This window comes from Bison bison, unplaced genomic scaffold (assembly GCF_000754665.1).
Source record: "Bison bison bison isolate TAMUID 2011002044 unplaced genomic scaffold, Bison_UMD1.0 scf7180017864041, whole genome shotgun sequence".
NCBI lineage: Eukaryota > Metazoa > Chordata > Mammalia > Artiodactyla > Bovidae > Bison > Bison bison.
This window is the reverse complement of record NW_011494613.1, coordinates 2,599,886-2,623,733: the sequence shown is the minus strand read 5'-3', so window position 1 is coordinate 2,623,733 and position 23,848 is coordinate 2,599,886. Positions and strand designations below refer to the sequence as shown.

Below are 23,848 nucleotides of genomic sequence, written 5' to 3'. Positions count from 1 at the left end.
AGCCTGCTTCACCTCTATTTAGTCTTTGAAGATGTTCAGCTCAAGAAGAGAATAGTCTTCCACCTGAGCTCTATGATAAAAGTTAAGGATCAATGAACTAATAGCCAATGTGTCATCAATGATAGACTCTAAAGATAGGGATTTTTTTTTTTTTAATTAGTTCAGGGTTTGATTCTGGTTTGGGATAACACCATTAAATATAGCTCTATACACTGTATCCTGGGAACTTAATAATCTGCAGTTGTGGTTTGGTCTCTAAGCATATCTGACTTGTTGAAACCCCATGGACTATATAGCCAACCAGGCTCCTCTGTCCTTGGGATTTCCCAGGCAACAATACTGGAGCGAGCTGCCATTTCCTTCTCCAGGGGATGTTCCCAATCCAGGATTGAGCCCGTGTTTCTTGCCCTGGCAGGCAGATTCTTTACCAGTGAGCTACCAGGGAACCCTAGTTATCTATTAGAGACCAATTAGGTCAGGTACAGTGTCACAAATGGAGAAGGCAATGGCACCCCACTCCAGTACTCTTGCCCGGAAAATCCCATGGACGGAGGAGCCTGTAGGCTGCAGTCCATGGGGTCGCTGAGTCGGACGTGACTGAGCGACTTCACTTTCACTTTTCACTTTCATGCATTGGAGGAGGAAATGGCAGCCTATTCCAGTGTTCTTGCCTGGAGAATCCCAGGGACGGGGGAGCCTGGTGGGCTGCCGTCTCTAGGGTCGCACAGAGTCGGACACAACTGAAGCGACTTAGTAGCAGCAGGAGCAGCAGTGTCACAAAGCTTAGTGATTATTTTCTTCGTAGGCAATGAACACATGCTTAAGCTTAGTTGTGTTGTGTAGACACAACACAAAGCAAATAGGATGATACTTTGTGATCCTCGCTTTCAAGAAAGAGAGGAGTTGAGTTACATAGAGAGTGAACGTGTGGCTCTATTTTCAGATAGTGTGAGAAGCCAGCTTCAAGGGCATGTCAACATTCATGATGATGTATTGAGTTAAGTTCAAATTTTTCCTGCATTACTCTGTGAAATCCTGCCTGGAAGCTGTTCAGTACCTAAATTATTTCTTTCCAGTCTATGATTCTTGTGGGCAGAAAAGTGAATTATGTGTACGAATCCTTTCATATAGTTATCTTTCAGCAATACCTAAGGCAGCAGCCAAGTTGCCTCTCTATTTTCATTTACAGAAAATAGATCTCAGTCTTACATTCGGCTGTGCCAGAAACCCTAGGTTTTTGCTTTCAGAATTGAGACTTTGAAGTAATGATAATAGCTACCATTTACAGAACATGCATTAGATGCCAGATTCTGTGCTGGATGCCTCACGTGTTTCTTCCTTTATTTGAGTTTTAAAATTTATACAATTTTTATAAATGACCAAAGTAACTTTTTTCACAAATTACATAATACAGAGCTATATGGAGAAAAAATAATTGATGATTTCTGTCACTCCCACCCTCCAATCCAATCGCTCTGGTAAATTCTGTGGGTCCTTCCGCCTTTTCCAGTGCTCATACACACCTGATATCAAATCCTCCCATTGCCCTGTAAGGTTGGTGACTTTATAGGGAGTGGAAATAAAACCTAATCAGTTATTAGCTCCAATGAACTGAGCACTAACATAGACGTCTCCTTCAAGAAACAACACTGTTTTCATTGGGATAAAGAAATGTGGGTAATGAAGACGCTTAAGGGGAAATCACAAATGTTTGGGGAACCATGAAAAAGCAAATGGGTCCTTTCATGCTGCCAGGCACGTCTGTGCCCACAGTCCAGCCTCCTTCCCTCCTGCTCTCCCAGCGATGCTCGGGCAAAGCACAGGGTCAACATCTCATCACCTGGAGGCCCTGTGTTCCTCCAGACAGTTATTGGGCAGCAACGTGGTGTTGACGTAGCTCAGCATCTGGAAGAGTTTGTTTAAAGCAAATTATTTTCCACTCACAGATTGTTGAAAAATAGGCCTGCTCATCAAATCTAAATTCTAGAAAGAATATAATTACATTTTGGATGTCTTTTTGTCCATAATCATGCCCTAGTAAAATAAACTGCAGTGACGAATTAGTGTAATACCTAAGCAAAAAGAGATGTGTAACTGTGGGGTTTTTGAGCCCAATTCCTCTTCTTTTACATTTTGTTCTCAAATAAAAGGAAGGGGCTTTTTTTTTTCTTTAATTTATGAAAATGCTTCAAGACTTCGAGGAACAAAGGGCTTATGTGATCTATCTCCTAATTGAGCGAAGGTATTTTTCCTACCTAAGTGTAGCAACTGGATGTCCTCTTTTTAACAAAGCAGTATTTTTCTTAAGGCCAGATATGGACACTCACTTCTTTGTATAAAGATATCCGGTTTGCTTTCTAGTCATGTGATGAAGTCCAGTGCAACATCCTTATCCCATTGGCTCTAAAATGCACCCAAGTTCCCCTTGCCGTGGGAAGCAGGTAAAGAGATGCACGTGGAGCATGCTGTCTTTGGACATGGTGTGCCTAGCGCTCTTCTCTCACTTTAGAGAGAGAGGAAATCTCTCTCTGACACACACCCCATGCCTGTGCCTACCGGCCATGCTCTGATAACTATTTACCCAAGGAACAATGCCTGAAACCTCTGTCCGTGATCTCACAAGGTAATCAGAGCCAACTATGGCCAGTCCTTGATGGAAAAACTCCAGGAAAAATAGCTCGGGCTGCCATAAGTCATCTCAGTGATATGTTGGTGATTCTGGGTTCTCAGGAAGGAATCAGGGCCCTAGAGTGGTGCCAGGGAGCATTGTTTAAACACCAGATCTTCTCTTTTACTTTAGTCTTTTAAGAACTTTTAGGCTTCCCTCGTGGCTCAAATGGTAAAGAATCTGCCTGCAATACAGGTTCGATCCCTGAGTTGGGAAGATCCCTTGGAGGAGGGAATGGCTACCCACTCCACACTTTTCTTGCCTGGAGAATCCCCAAGGACAAAGGAGCCTGGCATTGCAGGCTCCATGTTACCATCCATGGCATTGCAAAAAGTTGGATGTGACTGAGCAACTAATACTTTCAAGGACTTTTAATTTTTAAAAGAATTTTTTATTGAAGCATATTGATTTCGAATATTTTTGTGCTTCAGGCGGGCAGCATAGTGATTTAATATTTTTGCAATTTATATTTCATGAAAAGTTACTACAAGATAATGGTTGTAATTCCCTGTGCTGTACAATACATCCTAGTTGCTTATGTATTTTATACATAGTAATTTGTATCTCTTAATCCTATATCCCTAATGTTACCCCTTCCCCTCCCCTCTCCCCATAGATACCCATTGGTTTTTTCCTATGTCTGTGAGTCTGTTTCTGTTTTGTTACATACATTCATTTGTATTATTTTTTTAATTCTACATTTAAGTAATATCATACATTATTTGTCTTTCTATGTCTGACTTATTTCACTAAGCACGATAATTTCTTTATCCATCTACATTGCTGCAAATAGCAGAATTTCAATCTGCTTTATGGCTGAGTGATATTCCATTGTGTATGTGTAGCACATCTTTTTTTAAACTGAGGTATAGTTGATGTACAATATAAATTGCAAGTATACAACATAGTGACTCACAATTTTTAAAGGTTATACTCCATTTATAGTTATTATAAAATATTGACTGTATTCCTTGTATTATACAATATATCCTTGTAGCTTATTTACCTTTTACACAATAGTTTATACCTCTTAATCCCCTACCTCTATCTTACCCTCCCCCAGCCCCTCCCCCACTGGTAACCACTAGATTGTTCTCTGTACCTGAGTCTGTTTCTTTTTTCTATGTTCACTTTTTTACTTTATTTTTCAGATTCCATATATAAGTGATAGCAACTTTCAATCTTTCTCATGGCTGAGTATTATTCCATTGCATCTGTTTATGTGTGTGTGTGTGTGCCATATCTTGTTTATGCATTCATTTGTTGATGGACACTTAGGTTGCTTACGAACCTTAGCTATTGTAAGTAATGCTGCTGTGTACAAGGGGTGCATGTGTCTATTAGAATTAGTGTTTTGTTTTTCTCAGATATATACCCAGGAGTAGAATTTCTGGGTCATGTGATAGTTCAATTTTTAGTTTTTCTGAGAAACATCCATACTGTTTTCCATACTGATAGCACCAATTTACATTCCCACCAACAGTTTATGAGGATCAAGAGGTCCCCGGTTCAAATCCGGGTGCCCCCTCCAAAAAAAAAAAAAACAGTTTATGAGGGTTCCTTTTTCTCCACATCCTCTCCAGTGTTTGCTATTTGTGTTCTATTTGATGTTAGCCATTCTGACAGGTATGAGGTGATTTCTCAGGGTATACCAAGTCTTATTTATCTACTATTAGTCTGTTGATGGATACAGGTTGCTTCCATATCTTGACTGTTATAAACAGTGCTGCTATAAATATTGGAGTGCCTGTATCTTTCAATTTTTTATTTTTATTTTTTCAGATAAATTCCCAGGAGTAGAATTGCTGGGTTATGTGGTAGTTCTATTTCTAGTTTTTTGAGGAAACTCCATACTGTTTTCCATAGTATTGCAACAATTACAGAAATTCTATTTCATAGTTCATAATCATTATAGAATATTCTCATGGATAGATATAATATTTTTCAGTATATCTCTCCAAATAAAAAGCAAGATAAAAATATTTTTGTTTCCAGAATATGAGCAAAGTACCGTACTAGATGGCTAATACAGTGCGTGGTACCTTGTCGGGCTCAGTAGGTGCTTGTTGAATAAATGAATGCATGAAGGAACAGGGAGTTCCCAGGATTAGCAAATGGCAATAGCTGACATCAGAGTTAGTCTCTGAGTTCCTTCACATGGAAGTACTTCTGGCAGGTACCAATGAACTGAAGATTTTTCTAAACCAATGTGGAGAGCAGTGTGATATGGTAATATTAGCTACATTCTGACTCACTTATTCTTCCACACTCGAAGCTCTGGTGCAGTCAATGAAAAGTATATCTAGGAAACTTAGAATGCAATTTGGGCCACAGCCAGTAACTAAATATGAAAATTGTAGTGAATCTAAATATTGGGAGGAAACTGAATTGGTGGGTGACCTGCTGGGTTGGATAGTATTGGAATCATTTGGCTGATGATGCTAATCAGTCACCATTTTGTTTTGAAATGGAAGCCCAGTAATCAAATAAGTTTAGTAAAATTCCTTGTGTTTACAGAGATCTAGTCAAAATGATTCTATATTTTCCTATTTAAGCATCCTAGTGGAAGTCAGGTTTTGCCTTTCTAATTAAATATTTGCTTACATGTGTGATACAATGTCTCTGAATGAAGCAAAAAGGGCACTTCTAATTCTTATGAGAATTAGAGTTTAAATTTTTCTTTATCTCAAGGTCCCAAGTTGCCAGAAATATATATTTGTATTTTATCTATTACCTGCATCAGTTGGATTAGCAAACTCTGAAAATCTTACAGCATATGTATAACAAGAATGAGTCAACAAGGATGACAGCACCATTGGTTGAGATGTAGAATTCTGCTTAAGCCATTTTTCAGTCTTTTCCCCTTAAAATATTACTCAATCCTTGGTTTCTCACCTGTAAAATACAGAGAATATACCTGCTGCCCATCTTACAGATTGTTAAGAGGGGCAACCAGATATGTTCAGATGACAAAACCATGCAGAGTATTAAAACATGAACTTTGAGTCTGAGGAGCTTCAGTTTGAGTTCTGGAACCTCCACTTTGTGATCTTGAGCAAGTAGCTTAATTTCCTCATCTGTTAAGTGGAGGTAATGATAATACCCACCCCATACACTTGTTGAAAGGATTAAGTAAGACGATATATGTAAAGTATCAAACATCTGTGATGATGGCTGACACTAATGAGCAATTCTTGTGTTGCAGGTACCTGGTAACCTGCATGTATGTGCCCTCTAGGGTGTAAATACACTGTGTGAGGTGGAGGACCAGTCAGTGTGCTTCTCCATTCTCAGAGTTTGCTCCCGTGTGATGGCCTTGCTTCTACTGTCCATAGACCTGTCCCGTGGACGGTTCTTACTGACGATGTTTACCAAGTGGTAGGGAAGAGACCAGTTTACAGGATCTTCCGCTTCCTGGGTTGAGGAACTATCCCTCGAAAGAGATCTCTACCCCAAGAGTAGGTATGGTTGGGTCTCAGAGGAAGCAGTCCTATGATCTTGCACTCTGGATACATTTCTGTAGGACCTTCTCACAAAGGTTCAGGGCTCTGCCAAAGGAAACAACAGCCAGAAGGAATGAGCAGGAAGAAGCCAGCTTCTCTCCCTCACATCAGCCTCCACCTTTTGGTTGTCACTGTCTTCAGCCACCAAAAGGAATTACCTGTTATTTTACTATGATAACTAGTTTTATTATTATCATAATTGCCATTATTATTAACAGCTAATGTATAGTAAATGCTTACACAGGGCAAAGTTCATTGACTTGTTTATCATCCCAACAATCCTATGAGGATGATTCTATTATTATCCTTATTTTACAGATGAGTAAAGTGAGAATAAACCAGAGAATTAAATACCTGCTTAACCTGGCAAATGGTATTGCTGGGACTCAAAGCTGGGACTGTCTAGCCCTGACCCCTATTTCTAACCACCCTCTGATTTGCGTAATTATTCACAACTGAGTTCAAATTCAGCAAAGCACTTGAGTCAAAATCCATGTGTTACATTTTCCCATGTCCACCAAACACCCAAACTGGTGGAAATCAGGCAGTTAGCCCTCAGTAAATGTTATTTGGATTGACATATCAACATTACTATTTATAAAATAGATAATAAGAACCTACTGTATAGCACTGGGAACTCCACTCAGTACTCTGTAATGACCTATATGGGAAAAGAATCTAAAAAAGAGTGGATATATGTATTGTTGATTCACTTTACTGTGTAACAGAAACTAGCACAATATTGTAAATCAACTATACTCCAATAAAAATTCATTTTAAAAAGACCTAATAGAAGTCCTCTCTTTTCATTTTGATGGTTTAGCACACTATAGTTTAAAATGATTAAAAACATCTTTGTTGTTTTTCAGTCGCTAAGTTGTGTCTGACTCTTTTTGACCCCATGGACTACAGCACACCAGGCTTCCCTTCCTTCACTGTCTCCTGAAGTTTGCCCAGATTGGTGTCCACTGAGGTGGTAAAGCTATCTAACCATCTCATCCTCTGCCACCGTCTTCTCCTTTTTGCCCTCAGTCTTTTCCATCATCAGGGTCTTTTCCGATGAGCCAGCTCTTTGCATCAGGTAGTCCCAGGGACGGGGGAGCCTGGTGGGCTGCCGTCTATGGGGTTGCACAGAGTCGGACACGACTGAAGCGACTTAGCAGCAGCGGCAGCAGCCAAAGTATTAGAGCTTCAGCTTCAGCATCAGTCCTTCCAATGAATATTCAAGGTTGATTTCCTTTAGGATTTATTGCTTGGATCTCCTTGCAGTCCAAGGAACTCTTCAAGAGTCTTCTCCAGCACCACAACTTGAAGACATCAATTCTTCGGCCCTCAGCCTTCTTTATGGTCCAATTCTCATATCCATACATGACTACTGGAAAAATCATAGCTTTGACTATATGGACCTTTGTTGGCAAAGTGATATCTCTGCTTTTTAATATGCTGTCTAGGTTTGTCGTAGCTTCCCTTCCAAGCAAGCATCTTTTAATTTCGGGCTTTGGTAACCATCTGCAGTAATTCTGGAGCCCAAGAAAATAAAATCTGTCACTGCTTACACTTTTTCCTCATCTATTTGCCATGAAGTGATGGGACTGGATGCCATGATCTTAGAAAACATGTTGATCTGTACTTTCAATTAAAGCCATTGGTTCCTCTGTTGCTGAAGAATCTAGATGATCTCTAAGCTCCCCGTCTCTCCTGCTCTCAGGTGCTGGGAGTGGGTGAGGATGTAGAGAAAGCTTAGGCCAGAAGCAGGAAGAGCTGGTGTTGGCCAGTGTGGACCCAGGCAGCCTCCCTTCTGCCCTGTTTCTCCCATCCCCAGGAAAACTGCCTCTCTGCTTTCCTCGGCCGTCTAGGCTGCCTTTCTCAGAACACAAGCACAGTGCCCAGAAGCCTGCTCAGCACCTTCAGAATCTTTCCAACAGAAATGAACTGTGGCTGAACTTGTCCTCAAGTCTCCTTTGAAAACCAAAATAAATAATTTAAGTTGATAGTTAATGTGCCAGAACAAAAACAACAACAACAACAACAAAATCTCATTGTGTAGCAGAGAGAATGAATTTTAACCTTCTGAGATTTTTTGTTTTCCTCTATGAAATGGCTTTTATTGTTTTAAGATGTGTTCCTATGTGTTTTTTTTCCTTCATGTCACAAAAAAGGGCTTTCTTAGGATTAATATATTGTCATTAATCCTCTTAAATGAAAAAAAGAAGTTGAGTGTAGAATTGTAGCTAGAGTTTCTAAAACATTTACCAGTAAAAGCTATAGGATTTTACTCTATAAACAAACTCATTTAAATGTATCAGGTTAATTACCTAAGCTACAAATACAAGTTGGATGAAAAGCCTTGATTGAATCTGTCCTGTTCTGTTTGGCTGACACAGCCTTAATTGCATATGGTAAGAAAACACTTTTAGTAAGTACATCAGACTGCCATGACCACTCCAGCAACCTGCTCCAGTGAAATTTCAAACAAATGTCATGTCAGTGCTTGCCTTATAGGGAAAAAAAAAAAAGAAAATTAAACGCTGAACATTTCCCCTTATTTGCTATTCAGTATTCAAAATTTAAGAGGGAGAGATATCCTTTGTGCTGTACCTCCAAAAAAGGAAACAGTCACTCAACCTTATTTAAAAACTCATGTGAATTGTTGTAATTGTATTGTAATGAATTATAAACCTCAGAGCAAACTGCAGTGATTTCTTTAGCAATTTCCAAAAGGAGCATAGACTGGATTCTAGCAGTCAAGGTATTTGAACCTTGGGTAATCAGTCAAAGGCTAGAAAGAAGTAAATTAAAAGTAACCCAGTCCTCTCAACACCATTGATTTATCATTTATCACAGCAAGTGTTACACACACTAATTGCCCACTTTCTTGAGGAAATCTACAATCAACTGCTATTTATCCATGGCTGATTTCTAACCTAACGCCAGTTTAAACTATTGAGGCAATGGAATCAAGACTAATTGTAACATTGGCTTTAGAAAAACATAATTAGGAAGGTAAATATACTGGATTCAGGAGCCAAATATACATTCCTTTTGGATTATGCACGGTTATGGATTTCTAGTTTATCTTCATGGCTAATCCCCTCCATTAGTGTGGATGATCCAGAATTGGATGCAACTATTGACATGTTGAAAATGATGCTAGTCATTATCTGACATTAGTTTCACTAATTCCACCAAAGGTATTTTTTCTCCACCGACAATCTTCCTTTTAAGTCCTGTTGTCATGCATGCAATTTTGTTTACATTTGGGGTTTCCTAATTTTAAAAAGCATGAATCTAGGCATGATAATTCATGTTTGGAGGAGGAGGTCCCTAAAAATTCTGGGCTTGAAGGGAAGCTGAAATGGTACTTTTCTCTGTTTCATGGTCCCAAAGATGACCTTTCTGGCTTTGCTCCTCTCTCCTTCAGCAACCATCCACCATGAGTTATGCAAGACACATCATTAAGAAGGAAGGTTTGGGACTCGGAGGCCTCAACAAAGGATTTACAGCAACTTTGGGACGTCATGGAGTTTTCAATATGGTTTATTTTGGCTTCTACTTCAATGTCAAAAACATTATTCCTGTCAATAAGGTAACTATTTCATAGGTTCAAATCCTGGAGGAAAAATCCTATCAATGATGGTAGCTACATAGGTAGAGTGTTTATCCTTCCAAGTCACTGTGCTGAACTCTTACATCTGTTACCTAGTTTGATCCTCACATCAGCCTTGTTCACTGAGTATTGTTATCTTTATTTTGAATTCAGAAACTAAAACTTAGTTAGAAAGATCAAGTAAATTGCCCAGAGTCACATAATAAAGAGCAAAGCAGACCTCTGAAACCAAGTCTGACACCAAAATTATTCTTCTTGAAGAATACGCGATTATACCTGAATGTTTCACATTTATCTCTAATAGGAATTTCTAGAAACTGTTATTACTTAATTTTTATCTCAGAAGTATAACTTTTTCAAAGTTGAAATTTTCATAGTCTAAATACGTTTTGAGTTTATGAAAGAAAGTTATCAGCCTAAAATTTAAATCTTATATAGATAGTAATTTTAAAATTTACCTAAGTTAATTAGGGTAAGTATTAAATTAACTCTTCTAATCATTCACTTTTGACATGAAATAACAATAATAATTTTTAACAGTAACTCACGTATGTCAGCAGCCTTTCCACTTTGATAAAATAAAAGTAGCACGTCATGTGATTTAAAATGAGCATCTTTCACTACAGCATCACAAACTTTTATCCCACCATCATAGTGCTTGCTTGCAATCAAATATGTAATTCTGGAAGCACCAAATGGGGAAACATTTTTCACATGCAGGTATTTTCCCACAGGAGTTCAGTTCTTCATTTTGCCTAGTACAAAAATATTGAAGAACTTTTTATAAAGCATAAAAATATTCCTGATATGGCTGTCACCTGATTTGGCAAAGTAGTGTTGGTTGTACTTGTTTTTTTCCAGTTATCCCTTTTAATCTAGGTCAGTACTTATCTCAAAAAGTGGAAGTGAAAGTCACTCAGTTGTGTCTGACTCTTTGTGACCCCATGGACTATACAGTCCATGGAATTCTTCAAGCCAGAATATTGGAGTGGGTAGCCTTTCCCTTCTCCAAGGGATCTTCCAAGTAACAGCTAAATCCAAGGCATGTTCCCAATTAACTTTCCATTGACGTTGTCTCACTCATTAGCCAAAATTGTTAACCAGAAATCTCACTTATTTAGCATAAGCTCATGTTTTGTTCATCTGAAATCAATGAATAACCACAGAATAGATAGATTTCCCCAATGAGTGACAGTTCTGACACTGGCAGTCCTCAGTGTCCTTCTCCTGTTGGGCTCATGAAATACAGAAATAGAGTGCAATAAATACTTTGGTCCTGGATGACATGAGAGAGTTCAACTTTCAATATATTAAAAAAATGCTTTTAGCAGAAACAGGCTAAATAATCCGTGGAACCCAGGGCAAAATGAAAACGTTCAAAAATTAAGTCCTTTTGGACTGGGTTGGAGAAGTCAGTGGTGGGATGATTTGAGAGAATAGCATAGAAACATGTATATTATCATATGTGAAATAGATTGCCAGTCCAGGTTCGATGCATGAGACAGGGTGCACAGGGCCGGTGCACTGGGATGACCCTGAGGGATGGGATGGGGAGGGAGGTGGGAGGGGGCTTCAGGATGGGGAACACATGTACACCCATGGCTGATTCATATCAATGTATGGCAAAACCAATACAATATTGTAAAGTAATTAGCCTCCAATTAAAATAAATTAATTTTAAAAAACTAAGAATTTCAAGGGACTTCCCTGGCAGTCCAGTGGTTAAAACACTATGCTTTCACTGCAAGGGGCATGGGTTCTATCCCTGGTCAGGGAACTAAGATCCTGCATACTGGCATGGTAAGGTCAAAAAACAGAAAAAAAACAACCCAATTTCAAGACAGCAACCGTAGTGTCCCAGGTGGCACTAGTGGTAAAGAATCTGCCTGCCAGTGCAGGAGATGCAAGAGACTGGTTTGATCCCTGGGTTGGGAAGATCCCCTGGAAGAGTAAAATAGCAACCCACTCCAGTATTCTTGCCTGAAAAATTTCATGGAGAGAGGAGCCTGGTGGCCTACAGTCCAGGGGATCGCAAAGAGCCAAACACGACTGAGCATGCATACAAAAAATTGTGGAGCAATAAACCAAGCATGGGGCTCCTCTAAGTGCAGGCTCTGGGCAACTGCACAAGCCACACACCCGTGAAGCTGATGTTTTTTTAAACTCTGAGCTGAGTGATTCATACAATGTGGGAGAAATGTCCATACCTCTTTCTCTAGCTATCCAAAGGCTTGAAGCAAATAGAAATTACACACAATGAAATGAATAATTTACAAATATTATATAAATAATATATATCTCATTACATTTATTTGTGCATTATTTTAATGCATATATTATCATAATAATATGAATTTGGTTATATCTAAGGAAGAATTTCAGAAAGATCAATAAGATTTATATATGATTATGTGTTGTGTTGTTTAGTCATTCAGTTGTGTCTGACTCTTTGATACCCTGTGGACTGTAGCCTGCCGGGCTCCTCTGTCCATGGGATTTCCCAGGTAAAAATACCGGAGTGGGTTGCCATTTCCTTCTCTAGGATATCTTCCTAACCCAAAGATCAAACCCAAGTCTCCTGCATTGATGAGCACATTCTTTACCACTGAGCCATCTGGGAAGCCTGACTGTATGTTACTAATGCTTTAAAAAAGTCCACAAATACAAACTTCATTTAATAATTAATCAATACACTTAAGTTATTAAATTTTACACGTTGTGAAAAAAGCAGAAGCTTAAACATGTATTTATTAGTTAAAAGACATCATAGTATTCTGAAATTATGGAAAGAGCTCATTTATCTTGCCAGTTCACAGGGTTCAGATTATATTGGCCCTTATAGGCCACACTAAGGATTCTTCTGTTTATCTGAAGAGCACTGGGAAGCCAACAGAAGATTTTAAGCAGGGGAATTATATGATAATTCTGGCTGCAGCGTGGAAAATGGGTAGAGTGGGGTAGTGAGCAAAAGACAGAGTATAACATGGAAATGATTGTTATATGCAATGCGGGGGTCATGAACTAGTATTCATGGTGAAGACAAGAAGAAGTGGGTCGATTTGAGCCAGAATCTGTAGGATGTGGTGATGGAGTCTGTGTGCATGTTGATAAAAGAGTGGTGGGTGGGGATGATTCCTAGGTTTGGGGTTTGAACAACTAGAAGGATAATGGTGCCATTGATTGGGAAAGAATACCATTGAAAAAGAACAAATTTGGGGAAAAAATTATTTCCTGAGCCTGGAAAACTGATTTAACTACCTTTGAACTCCAAAGTACAGACATTGAGGCAGTGATTGCGTGTGGAATCTTGAGAGGAGGGCCCTAAGATGGAGACAGACAGCCAGACATCATCGGTATACCCAAGGCGAGCATACTTTTTTTTATTTTATTTAGTTTTTATTGGAGTGTAGTTGCCCTACAGTGTTGTGTTAGTTTCTACTGTACAGCAAAGTGAATCAGCTATATGTATACATGTACCTCCTCTTTTTTGGATTTCTTTCCCGTTTAGGTCACCACAGAGCACTGAGTAGAGTTCCCTGTGCTATACAGGTTCTCATTAGTTAGCTATTTTATATCAATAGCGTGTATGTGTCAGTCCCAATCTCCCAATTCCTCTTTCCCTCCTTCCCCTTGGTATCCATATATATCATATATTAATGCATATATGTGGAATCTAGAAAAGTGGTATAGATGATCTTATTTGCAAAGCAGAAACAGAGGCACAGGCACTTGAACATTCATTTTCTGGAGAATGATCATGGGCCAATCACTGTAACGCTTTGAGCATCTGAGTATTTTAAATCTGTAAATTGAAAAGCAAAGAGTGTTCTTTCTACCTGACAAAATGGTTTTGAGGATTAAAATAAATAGCAAGTGAAGTTTGTGAATTTTAAGGTGCTGTGGAAGTGTTAGGCGTGGGGGCTGCTGCTGACAGGGACGGGGAGAAGTAGGGCAGCGAGGAGGGTAGTGGAGACAGTCAGCATGCAGAACAGTGTGAAGAGCTTTTCCCCAGAACTGTTCCTTTTGCACTTAAATGAACACTGTGGGGTTCGTTGTGGGTTTTGTTTTCTAGGGGTTTTTTGCCTAGAACAAAGTCATTGATTTTATGTGTTCTGTAATCTAAGCCTGATTCAGAACTGGGAAACCAGTATTCTTTAAATTTAAACCATAATAAATCAATGCTTTGTGCAGGGGAAGGTATGATAATCATTAAAACATGTTGAAGAACGTCATCAAGTTGTTAACCACGAGGAGGAGGTGGTGTTCCTTGAAGGCTTTTTTCCGTCTTCGCTCTAGGACGGCTCCAGCCATACACTCCGGACAGTTTGTTTACAGGATTGTTGTTTCAGTTTCCTCACCCAGAAATTGTTCATTCTGTTGTCCCAAGGGAATTTGAGATTTCATCAACTCTGACTGGCATGAGATAATTCTAGATTTTTCTTTAATATTTTCTAAACTTTATAAACTGTCTACCAATATTTTCCATTTTCAAAGTATTTGATTTTATAAGAAACTGTCCATATGATCATATCTGAGGAGTGGAAGTCAAGAGCCATGTGCATGTGTGTGTGTGTGTTAAGTTGGCGGGGAGGGAAGTGTAAGAAAAAGCAGAGTGCAGGAAAAGTACTTTTTCTTTATAGCATTCTGAGCTGTTGGAAGCCTCTACAAGAAGCCTGTATAAATTTTATAATAGGAAATAAATCAGTGAAAATTTTAATATAATCTTATAGAGTACCTAGTTAACTTTTTCACATTTTATTCAACTCTGTGTCTACAGAGTTAAAATAAGAACTTGAAACAGTGAGTTCAGATAACTCAGGTCAGATATCCACCCTGAAGTTTTTAACTTTAGTTCTTCAGATTGATGATCTCTGGTAGATTCCTTTTTCATGTTTCGCTGAGATATCCTGACCTCCTATGCCATTCTGTACTACTAAAATCATTTTTGTAAACTCCATGATTTTGCCTGATCCTTGTCACAATGACTGACATTTTCAGGTGAGGAAATAGAAACAGTAAGTAAAGGCCCCAAGGTGAAAGTTACTGACATAATCCATCTGAAGGTATACAGCAGGGGGCGGAGAAGGTAATGGCAACCCACTCCAGTATTCTTGCCTGGAGAATCCCAGGGACAGAGGAGCCTGGTGGGCTGCCGTCTATGGGGTCGCACAGAGTCGGACATGACTGAAGTGACTTAGCAGCAGCAGCAGCATACAGCAGAGGGAAGGAAAGAACCGGAGGGAGAACTCGTTCTGCTATTCCTTGTAGTGCTACATCTGCATCTTACCTTGACTTGTGTCACACATAAACTGTCACTTTAAAATGGTTACTAAAATTTAAATAAGTGAACTTGGTAGACTATCCAGTCAGTGTAACCAGATTCTACTTTTACCCCATTCAGACCTGGAAACTGGTCCTCCCTTTTCACCTCCTTAGTCTCTGATCCATAGAAACAAAGAATTATAAGACATAACCCTGGAAGAGCTGGGCATTACCAGTTTGAAAACGTAGATGTTCCTATAAGATATTGAATAGATGGCTACAATAGAAATGTTTGCTTTGAATAGTAAGTGACCATGGAATTCATTTAATGGCGACATTCATTTTCATCTTTCAGTAAATGGAATGCAATGTCAGTATAAAGAATTATCCCTTCTCAGAAAGAGGCCATCACGTCTCAAAGTAAAGCCTTCTAGAAATACATATTAATTACTTTAAACACTGACATCTTTTTAAAATATTAATGAAGGTAAGCTTTCATTGCAAAACCAATTTATTTCATTTTCATTCCTAGATAGGGTGTTCAAAGCATTTTATTTGTGATGGTGGCACACAAATGGGAATCCTAAAACTTAAATGTTACATTGCTTTGATAACTTTTGTCTTCTAGTTCCATGTTTACTGCTTTTCCTATGTTTCCATAAGTAAAATAATGATAAGAGTAGAAACTGCTGTCTAAAGCACATGGCTGCCAACAGTATTAACTGCTTTTAGTTTGCATCCTAATTAAGCGTGTTTGCAGGTTGTTTTGCCAAAAACAATAGACCTTTTGTGTTGAATTCTGCCATAATATAAATTACATGTGTGGGTTAGAAATATTCTAGGAGAGAACAATTTTTCATAAGTTCAATCTTTCTTACTTAATAAACCATTTAGACCTGTCCCTGTGGTCGTTTTACTATGGACAGCATTAAGTCAAACACTTTATTTTCTCATAAGGTAATATTCAGAAAAGATTGCCTTTTAAGCAACACAAATGTTTCTCTTTTGATTTTTAACATTTTCTTTGTTTTGTAAATTCTGTAGAAAGTCTGAGGGTGGTGCCAGACACACTTCAGTTTATCAGAAGAAATGTGGGAATGTGTTGGTTTCATGATTTAGAGCTCTGTCCTTCCCTAAGGTGTGCACTGAGCAGAATGACAAATGCACCTTTGGGTTCCAGAGGAGAACTTAGACAGAGCTGTTTATATTTTGAAAAGAAGAATCTCAGTAGGATTAGATCATAGTGGGATTTAATTTATGACCATTTATTTTTCTGATTCTCTCTTACTTGATCATTAGTCTTACCAATCATCCGGTAATGGGAAGGCCAAGAGCATTAAAGTTTCATTAAGAACAACTCTCCTTTCTGGTAACCACTGGGGTAAAACTACAAGTATATATTATCTAGAAAATTCCAGGACATGTGACAAGATTCTGTGGTAAAAAGTGGTATCTTTCATTGGCAGTTTTCACAGACTCCCTTGGGGCGGGGTTGGGGGGGTGGCGGTGGCGTATGTGTTGTAGGGGGAGGAGGGCCTGGGGGAGGGGAGCAGGGCAGGGGTTCAGGCACTTTCTTAAATAAACCTCAGGCCCAAAAGTTTCCCGTCAGGTACCACCCAAGTGGATGGAAATGAGGTGCAAGTGGCTTTAGATTCTCAGTGGGTGCCTTCTATTCATTCATTCCAGAAGTATTCATGGCACATCTATCATTGGAGGCCGGGCACCATCTCACTGTCAGCTCTGCTCCTGCCTTAATGGGGTTTACATTCTAGTCAAGGAGACAGACAATAAACAAGTCATTATACAGGGAACTGAATTGTGGCAATTGTGATAAGTGCCATGAAAGACAACTATGAACCTGTGGGAATTTTCAACCAAAGATCCTAATTAGACCCATGGCAGGGTAGGGTGAGAATATAGGAAAGGCTTTCCTTCAAAAGAGATGTTTAGGCTGCAGCTCAAGGATGAGGCTTAGTCAGGCCAAGATGAAGAAGATGAGCAGACACCAGAGAGAATAGAATATGTGAGTGCACAGAAGCAGAAAGAGGCATGGGGAGGAGGAGGGTGGCTGGTTTGGGGTGAACCAGGGGACGGAGGCAGTGGAAGCTGCAGAGGATAGCTGGCCAGAATGTTTGAGTCATGGTGGTAAGGCAGTTGAGTCCCCTTCAGTGATTTAACTGAGGGGGCATGTCATGTTAGTGCAACTAAACGGGTATGGGAAAGTCTCATGTATAGAAGTCCAGAAGCAGAACCTCATGAAGTAAACTTGGTTCAAAGACATCTTCTTGATCATGTGCCCAACTCCACCTCAAAGCATCTCAGTGTGTCCTTGTCCTGACTTCTCAACATTTAGAATTTTGTTTGGGGATCCTGGTTTGTTAGTTTTCCTTGGTTTTCCTTTGGGTCAGTGTTTTTATTAAGGCAAGGAATAGAATACACAAAAACAGAAAAGTTCTACTGGGTTCCCAAGGAAACATATTAATACTTTCCTGCATTTTTTATGCTAATACTCAGTGATATAATTGACTCTCAGAAGGTATTATCTCTCTACATTTATTTATTTATAGAGAGATACTTATAAATAATAGATATTAGAGGTATGTATATACGTGTCTGTATATATATATATGAAATAATAAAGTGATAACTGTTATTCTTAAACCCAAACCCATTTTGACATTGTCTGTATCTTATAATTCTGGCTATGTGTGCAAGACCTTTATTTTACAATTATTTTACAAATCACAACCCTTTAAAAAACAATTATCTTAGGAGGGGAAAGGAATTTTCATGGCTATTTTCTGAATGGCTACAATCAGATGTTGAGTTAACAAGACTTTGATTTCATTCCAAAGCCCAGAGCCCTACAAGGATAGGATCTTGGGAATATTCCACATTCCTTAAAGAATGCTTATCAATTAAATCATCTCATTTTAATGACCTTCTGTGGAGTGAGGAGCTAGCATTTCCCCAAATTATCTCACATGAAGAAAAAACAAACACTGTAATAGATTCTTCTGATATCTGTGAATGGAAACAACTGTAACTTTTAATTAAGCTCCAATAGAGGTATTTTCACTGGGGGACAAGACACCCCAATACCATAACATCGGGGAAAAAATGTTTTTGTCAAAGTTTATGAACTAAACAACAAAAGTTTATGAACAAAACAACAAAAGAGAGCCAAGATTAGAGAAAATGAAAGGTGCATACTGAGAGCTGACTTTAGTTGACTTGCATTCACTGAAACTAACAACATCTAACATGCAAATTTCTTCTTTAAAAAAAAAAAGGGCAGTTCACTCTCACTCAGTCTGCCTTCTTGCTCAGTTACCAGGAGGCAACTATTTCGACATACCACATCATTTTCATGACAGCTGCAGCCAGCTGTGGGAAGGCAGTGCTAAGCTGCTATTATTTGCCTTGTGGTTGTGCAGGTGCCTTGTGTAGGCACCTCCTTTGCAATTTGCTTCTGAGACCTTGGTTCTTTGTGTATTATGTTTTTACAGAGGAGAGATACAGCATTTATTAGACACCTATGATGTGTCAGGTCCAGTATACCTGAATGAATGTGACAAGGCACAGCCCCTTCCTTTAAGAGGCTCTGGGCTTTGGAGTGAAATTTATTACCAGACTGGGTTTTCTGCTGTTTCTTCGTATGAGGATACATCATGAGCTTTATGTTTGTATTACCTCTTACTTGTGGCCTTGACAAACGAAGGACTCCATCACGATCACCCTTCAATTGTTGATGATGATGTACTATGAAAGGGATGGAATTGAGCAGAAAATTAATGTGACCATCTGTAAAGTTATAGAAATAGTGAGATTGATCTATTAAAATTGGTTTTGACCATGTTTATATGTAATCTAATCACTAATTAATTGATTTATCAAAATGTTCAATTCTTTTTGAATTGCTCTTGTTATGATCATAACATTCACATCATCAAAAAGTTTCCTTACCCACTGCGGGAGGAGGGAGGTGAATAAAAGAGTTCTTCAAAGAAATACTTTATGATACCCCGAAAATCATGCGACTCCTTGTAGGACTAGCATATTGTCTTTAATTTTCTTATCCAAAGCATTTTATAGCATTCTCTTTTAGTCACTTCTAAACAGTAATTTTAGTTCTTCAAATGGCAAACCCAGTTTAGCAATTTTTGACAAGCAACATGAAAGCCACTCTAGGATCATCCAAGGCCAGTCCTGAACAGAGAATGGTCCTGTCAGGGTGCTCATTCTAAGGTTGTCTGAGGAAGCAGGGTATAGTGACTTTAAGCTGGGTCGTTAGGAACTCTGTAAAAATGACTCAAAACTAAAATCAGAGAGGAATTCAGATTTGGTGTGGTACCAAGAGGAATTAAAGGGTAAGTGAATTGCAGCAAAGGAAATGTGATTTGGGTTGACATGAGGTAGGAGGATTCTAAGAGTGGACTTCAATGTATATTTTCATGCTGAACTCCCTTAAATGAGAAGCCCATCACTGCAATTTGCTCAGCCTTGCCTTGTAGGAAGCAGCAGGCTTTCTGGCCAGTCTCCCTCACCACCCCTAGTTCTCACTAGCTAACAAATCCTGCTTTTCCCATCTTCCTTAACCCCCTCCATCTGGCATACCTCTGTGTGGAATGTCTTCTTGAAGATGCCAGACCCTAATCATAAAGGCCTGTGAGATGGGTGAAGGTTCTCTGTTTATCAAGCGAGCAGCCAGTTGGCCAGTCACTAACCAAGGCATCAGAGTCCCTGCCAGGGAAGGTTAAAAAAGGAGGCACATGCTTCTCTTGATCAAGATATTTTTTGCCTCTCTGAATATTAACTCCTTAAGTGCCATTGCTTTAAATTATTGGTACAGTCTTTACTACTGTATGTTTGGATTAGATGGTTAAATTAGTTACAAATAGGTAGTGTGTTGATTGTTAACTATTTTGAGTCTTATGTTCCCACTTGGTTGTGGAACATTACTGCCACCAATGTTTAGGGATCGCTTAATTAGTGCCTCTTGATGAGAGTGAAAGAGGAGAGTGGAAAAGCTGGCTTGAAACTCAACATTCGAAAACTAAGATCATGGCATCTGGTCCCATCACTTCATGGCAAATAGAAGGGGAAAAAGTGGAAGCAGTGACAAATTTTATTTTCTTGGGCTCCAAGATCACTGCAGATGGTGACTGCAGCCATGAAACTAAAAGACACTGCTCCTTGAAAGGAAAGTTATCACAAACCTAGACAGTGTATTAAAAAGCAGAGACATCATTTTGCCAACAAAGGTCTGTATGGTCAAAGCTATGGTTTTTCCAGTGGTCATGTATGGATGTGAGAGTTGGACCATAAAGAAGGCTGAGTGCCAAAGAATTAATGCTTTTGAACTGTGGTGTTGAAGAAGACTCTTAAGAATCCCTTGGACTCCAAGGAGATCCAACCAGTCCATCCTAAAGGAGATCAGGCCTGAGTGTTCATTGGAAGGACTGATGCTGAAGCTGAAGCTCCAATACTTTGGCCACCTCATGCAAAGAGGCAACTCGTTGGCAAAGACCCTGATGCTGGGAAAGACTGAAGGCAAAAAGAGAAGGGGATGGCAGAGGATGAGAAGGTTAGATAGCATTGTTGACTCAATGGACATGAATTTGAGCAAAGTCTAGGAGACAGTGGAGCACAGAGGAGCCTGATGTGCTGCATTCCAGGGGTTGTAAAGAATCGGATATGAGCAACAACTAAACAACTAAATCAGTGTCTCTTGTCAAGCTGTGGAGTCTATAAACAGTATGTCCTGTTAGGAAAATTCATTGATCTTCCCAAACAGAGGCTGGTAAACATATTTCTTTAACTCTGCATTTAATCCAAGATTGCAATGTGAAGAAAACAGCCAGAGAATTCTAATAAGAGACCTGAATATAATTCCCAATTATGATACTTACTAGTTAGCCATGTCTCTTTGACAAATTATACCTGTCTCTGTATCTCAGTTTTCTTATTTGTTAAATGAAATGTTATCATTATCCTTAAAAGGTTTGCAGGGGAATTAAATAATGTTTGAAAATTATGAATGTTGGACTTTGCATTGCTATCACAAAATGAAGTCAATGCGTATGATAGCCACTAACATGTGAGGCTACTCAGCTCCAGTTTAAAGTCCCATATTTTATGAGAAAATTAGAAAATATTTAGAGGAAAAAAATAAAACTCATCTATAGATAGGGAAATACTACTACTGCTCAAATATTTGAGAGGAAGTATAATTTTTAACCATGTGGAATAAAAGGTTATTGCAGTAATGGCTTTTAAGTCATGATGAATTACATTGAGAATGGTGACAGTTGATTGCCCTTGCAAGGGAGCAAAAAACTGGAGTAAAATAACTTAGGCATATGCATGAGGAATGTGGGTTAGGAACAAAGGAAGTTTACTGATTGATGACAGTTGGAACAAATTATGGAAGTTAGTTGAAAATGTTTAGTAACAGAATAGATTTTTTATTAACATTAATATCCATTTACATAATTAATATGTGATCTATCAAAAATATTTTACTTGGGCTAGGTGACCTTTTTTACCATAATTTTTTTTAATTTACTTTATTATGGTAAAAACACCTAACATGATATCTACATACAACAAATTTTAAATGCTTAATTTATTATTGTCTGTAGGTAGCATTGTACAGCAGATCTCTAGAGCTTACTCACTCATCTTGCTTAGCTGAAACTTTATGCCTGTTGATTTGTAACTCATTTCCCCCTCCCCCACCCCCGGCAACCATTGTTCCATTCTTCGATTCTATGAATTTGACAATTTTAGGTATCTCATATAAGTGGAATCATGCAGTATTTGTCTGTGACTGGCTTATTTCACTTTACATGGTACCCTCAAGGTTCATCCATATTGTTATATATTGCAGAATTTCCTTCTTTGTAAAGATGAATAGTATTCCACTGGAAAAGGCAATGGCACCCTACTCCAGTACTCTTGCCTGGAAAATCCCATGGACAGAGGAGCCTGGTGGGCTGCAGTCCATGGGGTCGCTAAGAGTCGGACACGACTGAGTGACTTCACTTTCACTTTCCACTTTCATGCATTGGAGAAGGAAATGGCAACCCACTCCAGTGTTCTTGCCTAGAGAATCTCAGGGACGGGGGAGCCTGATGGCCTGCCGTCTGTGGGGTCGCACAGAGTCGGACACGACTGAAGCGACTTAGCAGCAGCAGTATATATATACCACATTTTTAATCCATTTATCTGTCAATGTGCATTTTGGTTGTATACGTATCTTGGCTGTTGTGAATACTGCTATGATGAATTTGTTGTTGTTGTTTAGTCACAAGCCATATCTGATTCTTTTGCAACCCCATGGACTGTAGCCTGCCAGGCTTCTCCGTCCGTGGGATTTCCCAGGCAAGAAGATTGGAATGGGTTGCCATTTCCTTCTCCAGGGGATCTTCCTGATTCAGGATCAAGCCCACATCTCCTGCATTGCAGGTGAATTCTTTACCACTGAGCCCCCAGGAAGCTCCAATGATGAATATAGGAGTACTAATATTACTCTGAGATTTTTATTTCATTTTGTTTGGAGAAATACTAAGAAGTGGGGTTGCTGGATTATATAATACTTCTATTTTTAATTTTTGAGAAACTTCTATACTGATTTCTATAAAGCTTACATCATTTTGCATTTCTGTCAACAATGTACAAGTGTTCCAGTGTTTCCACATTGGAGAGGTTGGTGAGGTTGGTGTTCTCACCAACACATGTCTTTTGTGTTTTTTTATAGTAGCCATCGTCACACATGTGAAATGAGATTTCACTGTATTTTTGATTTACATTTCCCAGATTATCTACATCTCCCAGACTATTAATGACATTGAGCGTTTCTTCATATGCTTGCCGGCCATTTGTAAGTCTCCTTTGGAAAATGTCTATTCAAGTCCTTCACCCATCTTTAAATCCGGTTATTAGTTTTCTTGGTATTGAATTATAGGAGATCCTTATATATTTTAATAGTAACATCTCATCATATGTATGGCTTGCAAATATTTTCTCCCACTCCATAAGTTTTTATTTTACTCTTTTGTTTCCTTAGCTGTTCAGAAGTTTTTTGACATAGTCCCACATGTCTATGTGCTTTTGGTGTCATATTGATGAAATCATTGCTAAGGCCAATGGCACCTTTGTTGAAGATTAATTGACCATATATGCTTGGGCTTCCCTGGTGGCTCAGACAGTAAAGAATCTGCCTGCAGTCCAGGAGACCCAGGTTCCATCCCTGGGTTGGTAAGATCCCCTGGAGAAAGGAATGGCTACCCACTCCAGTGTTCTTGCCTAGAGAATTCCATGGACTTTGTGACCCTGGCAGGGTCACAAAGAGTTGACACAACTGAGTGATTAACATTTGCACTTACACTTACTACATGCTTGGATTTGTTTCTGGGCTTACTATTCTGTTCCATTGGTCTCTATGTCTGTCTTTGTGTCAGTACCATGCTATCTTAATTAACATAGCTTTGCAATATATTTTGAAATTAGGAAATGTGTTCCTCTTTTATTCATCTTTCTCAAGGTTGATTTGGCTACTTTTGGTATTTTTGTGATTCCATATGAGTTGTATTTTTTTTTAATTTCTATGAAAAATGCTATTGAAATATTTACAAGGAGAAATATCAATAACCTCAGATATGCAGATGACACCACACTTATGGCAGAAAGCGAAGAACTAAAGAGCCTCTTGATGAAAGTGAGAGAGGAGAGTGGAAAAGTTGGCTTAAAACTCAACATTCAGAAAACTAAGATCATGGCATCTTGTCCCATCACTTCATGGCA

At 38.9% G+C, this 23,848-nt stretch overlaps 1 protein-coding gene across 2 annotated transcripts in view; it reads left to right on the top strand.

Annotated features, from left to right (window-relative positions):
- SLC25A21 (solute carrier family 25 (mitochondrial oxoadipate carrier), member 21) overlaps positions 1-23,848 on the top strand; it is a 529,689-nt gene that overhangs the window by 490,485 nt on the left and 15,356 nt on the right. For both annotated transcript variants that reach the window (XM_010835322.1, XM_010835323.1), the window contains one exon: positions 9,593-9,757. In XM_010835322.1, the coding sequence (XP_010833624.1) occupies positions 9,593-9,757 (165 nt within the window). The remainder of the gene's footprint in view (positions 1-9,592; positions 9,758-23,848) is intronic.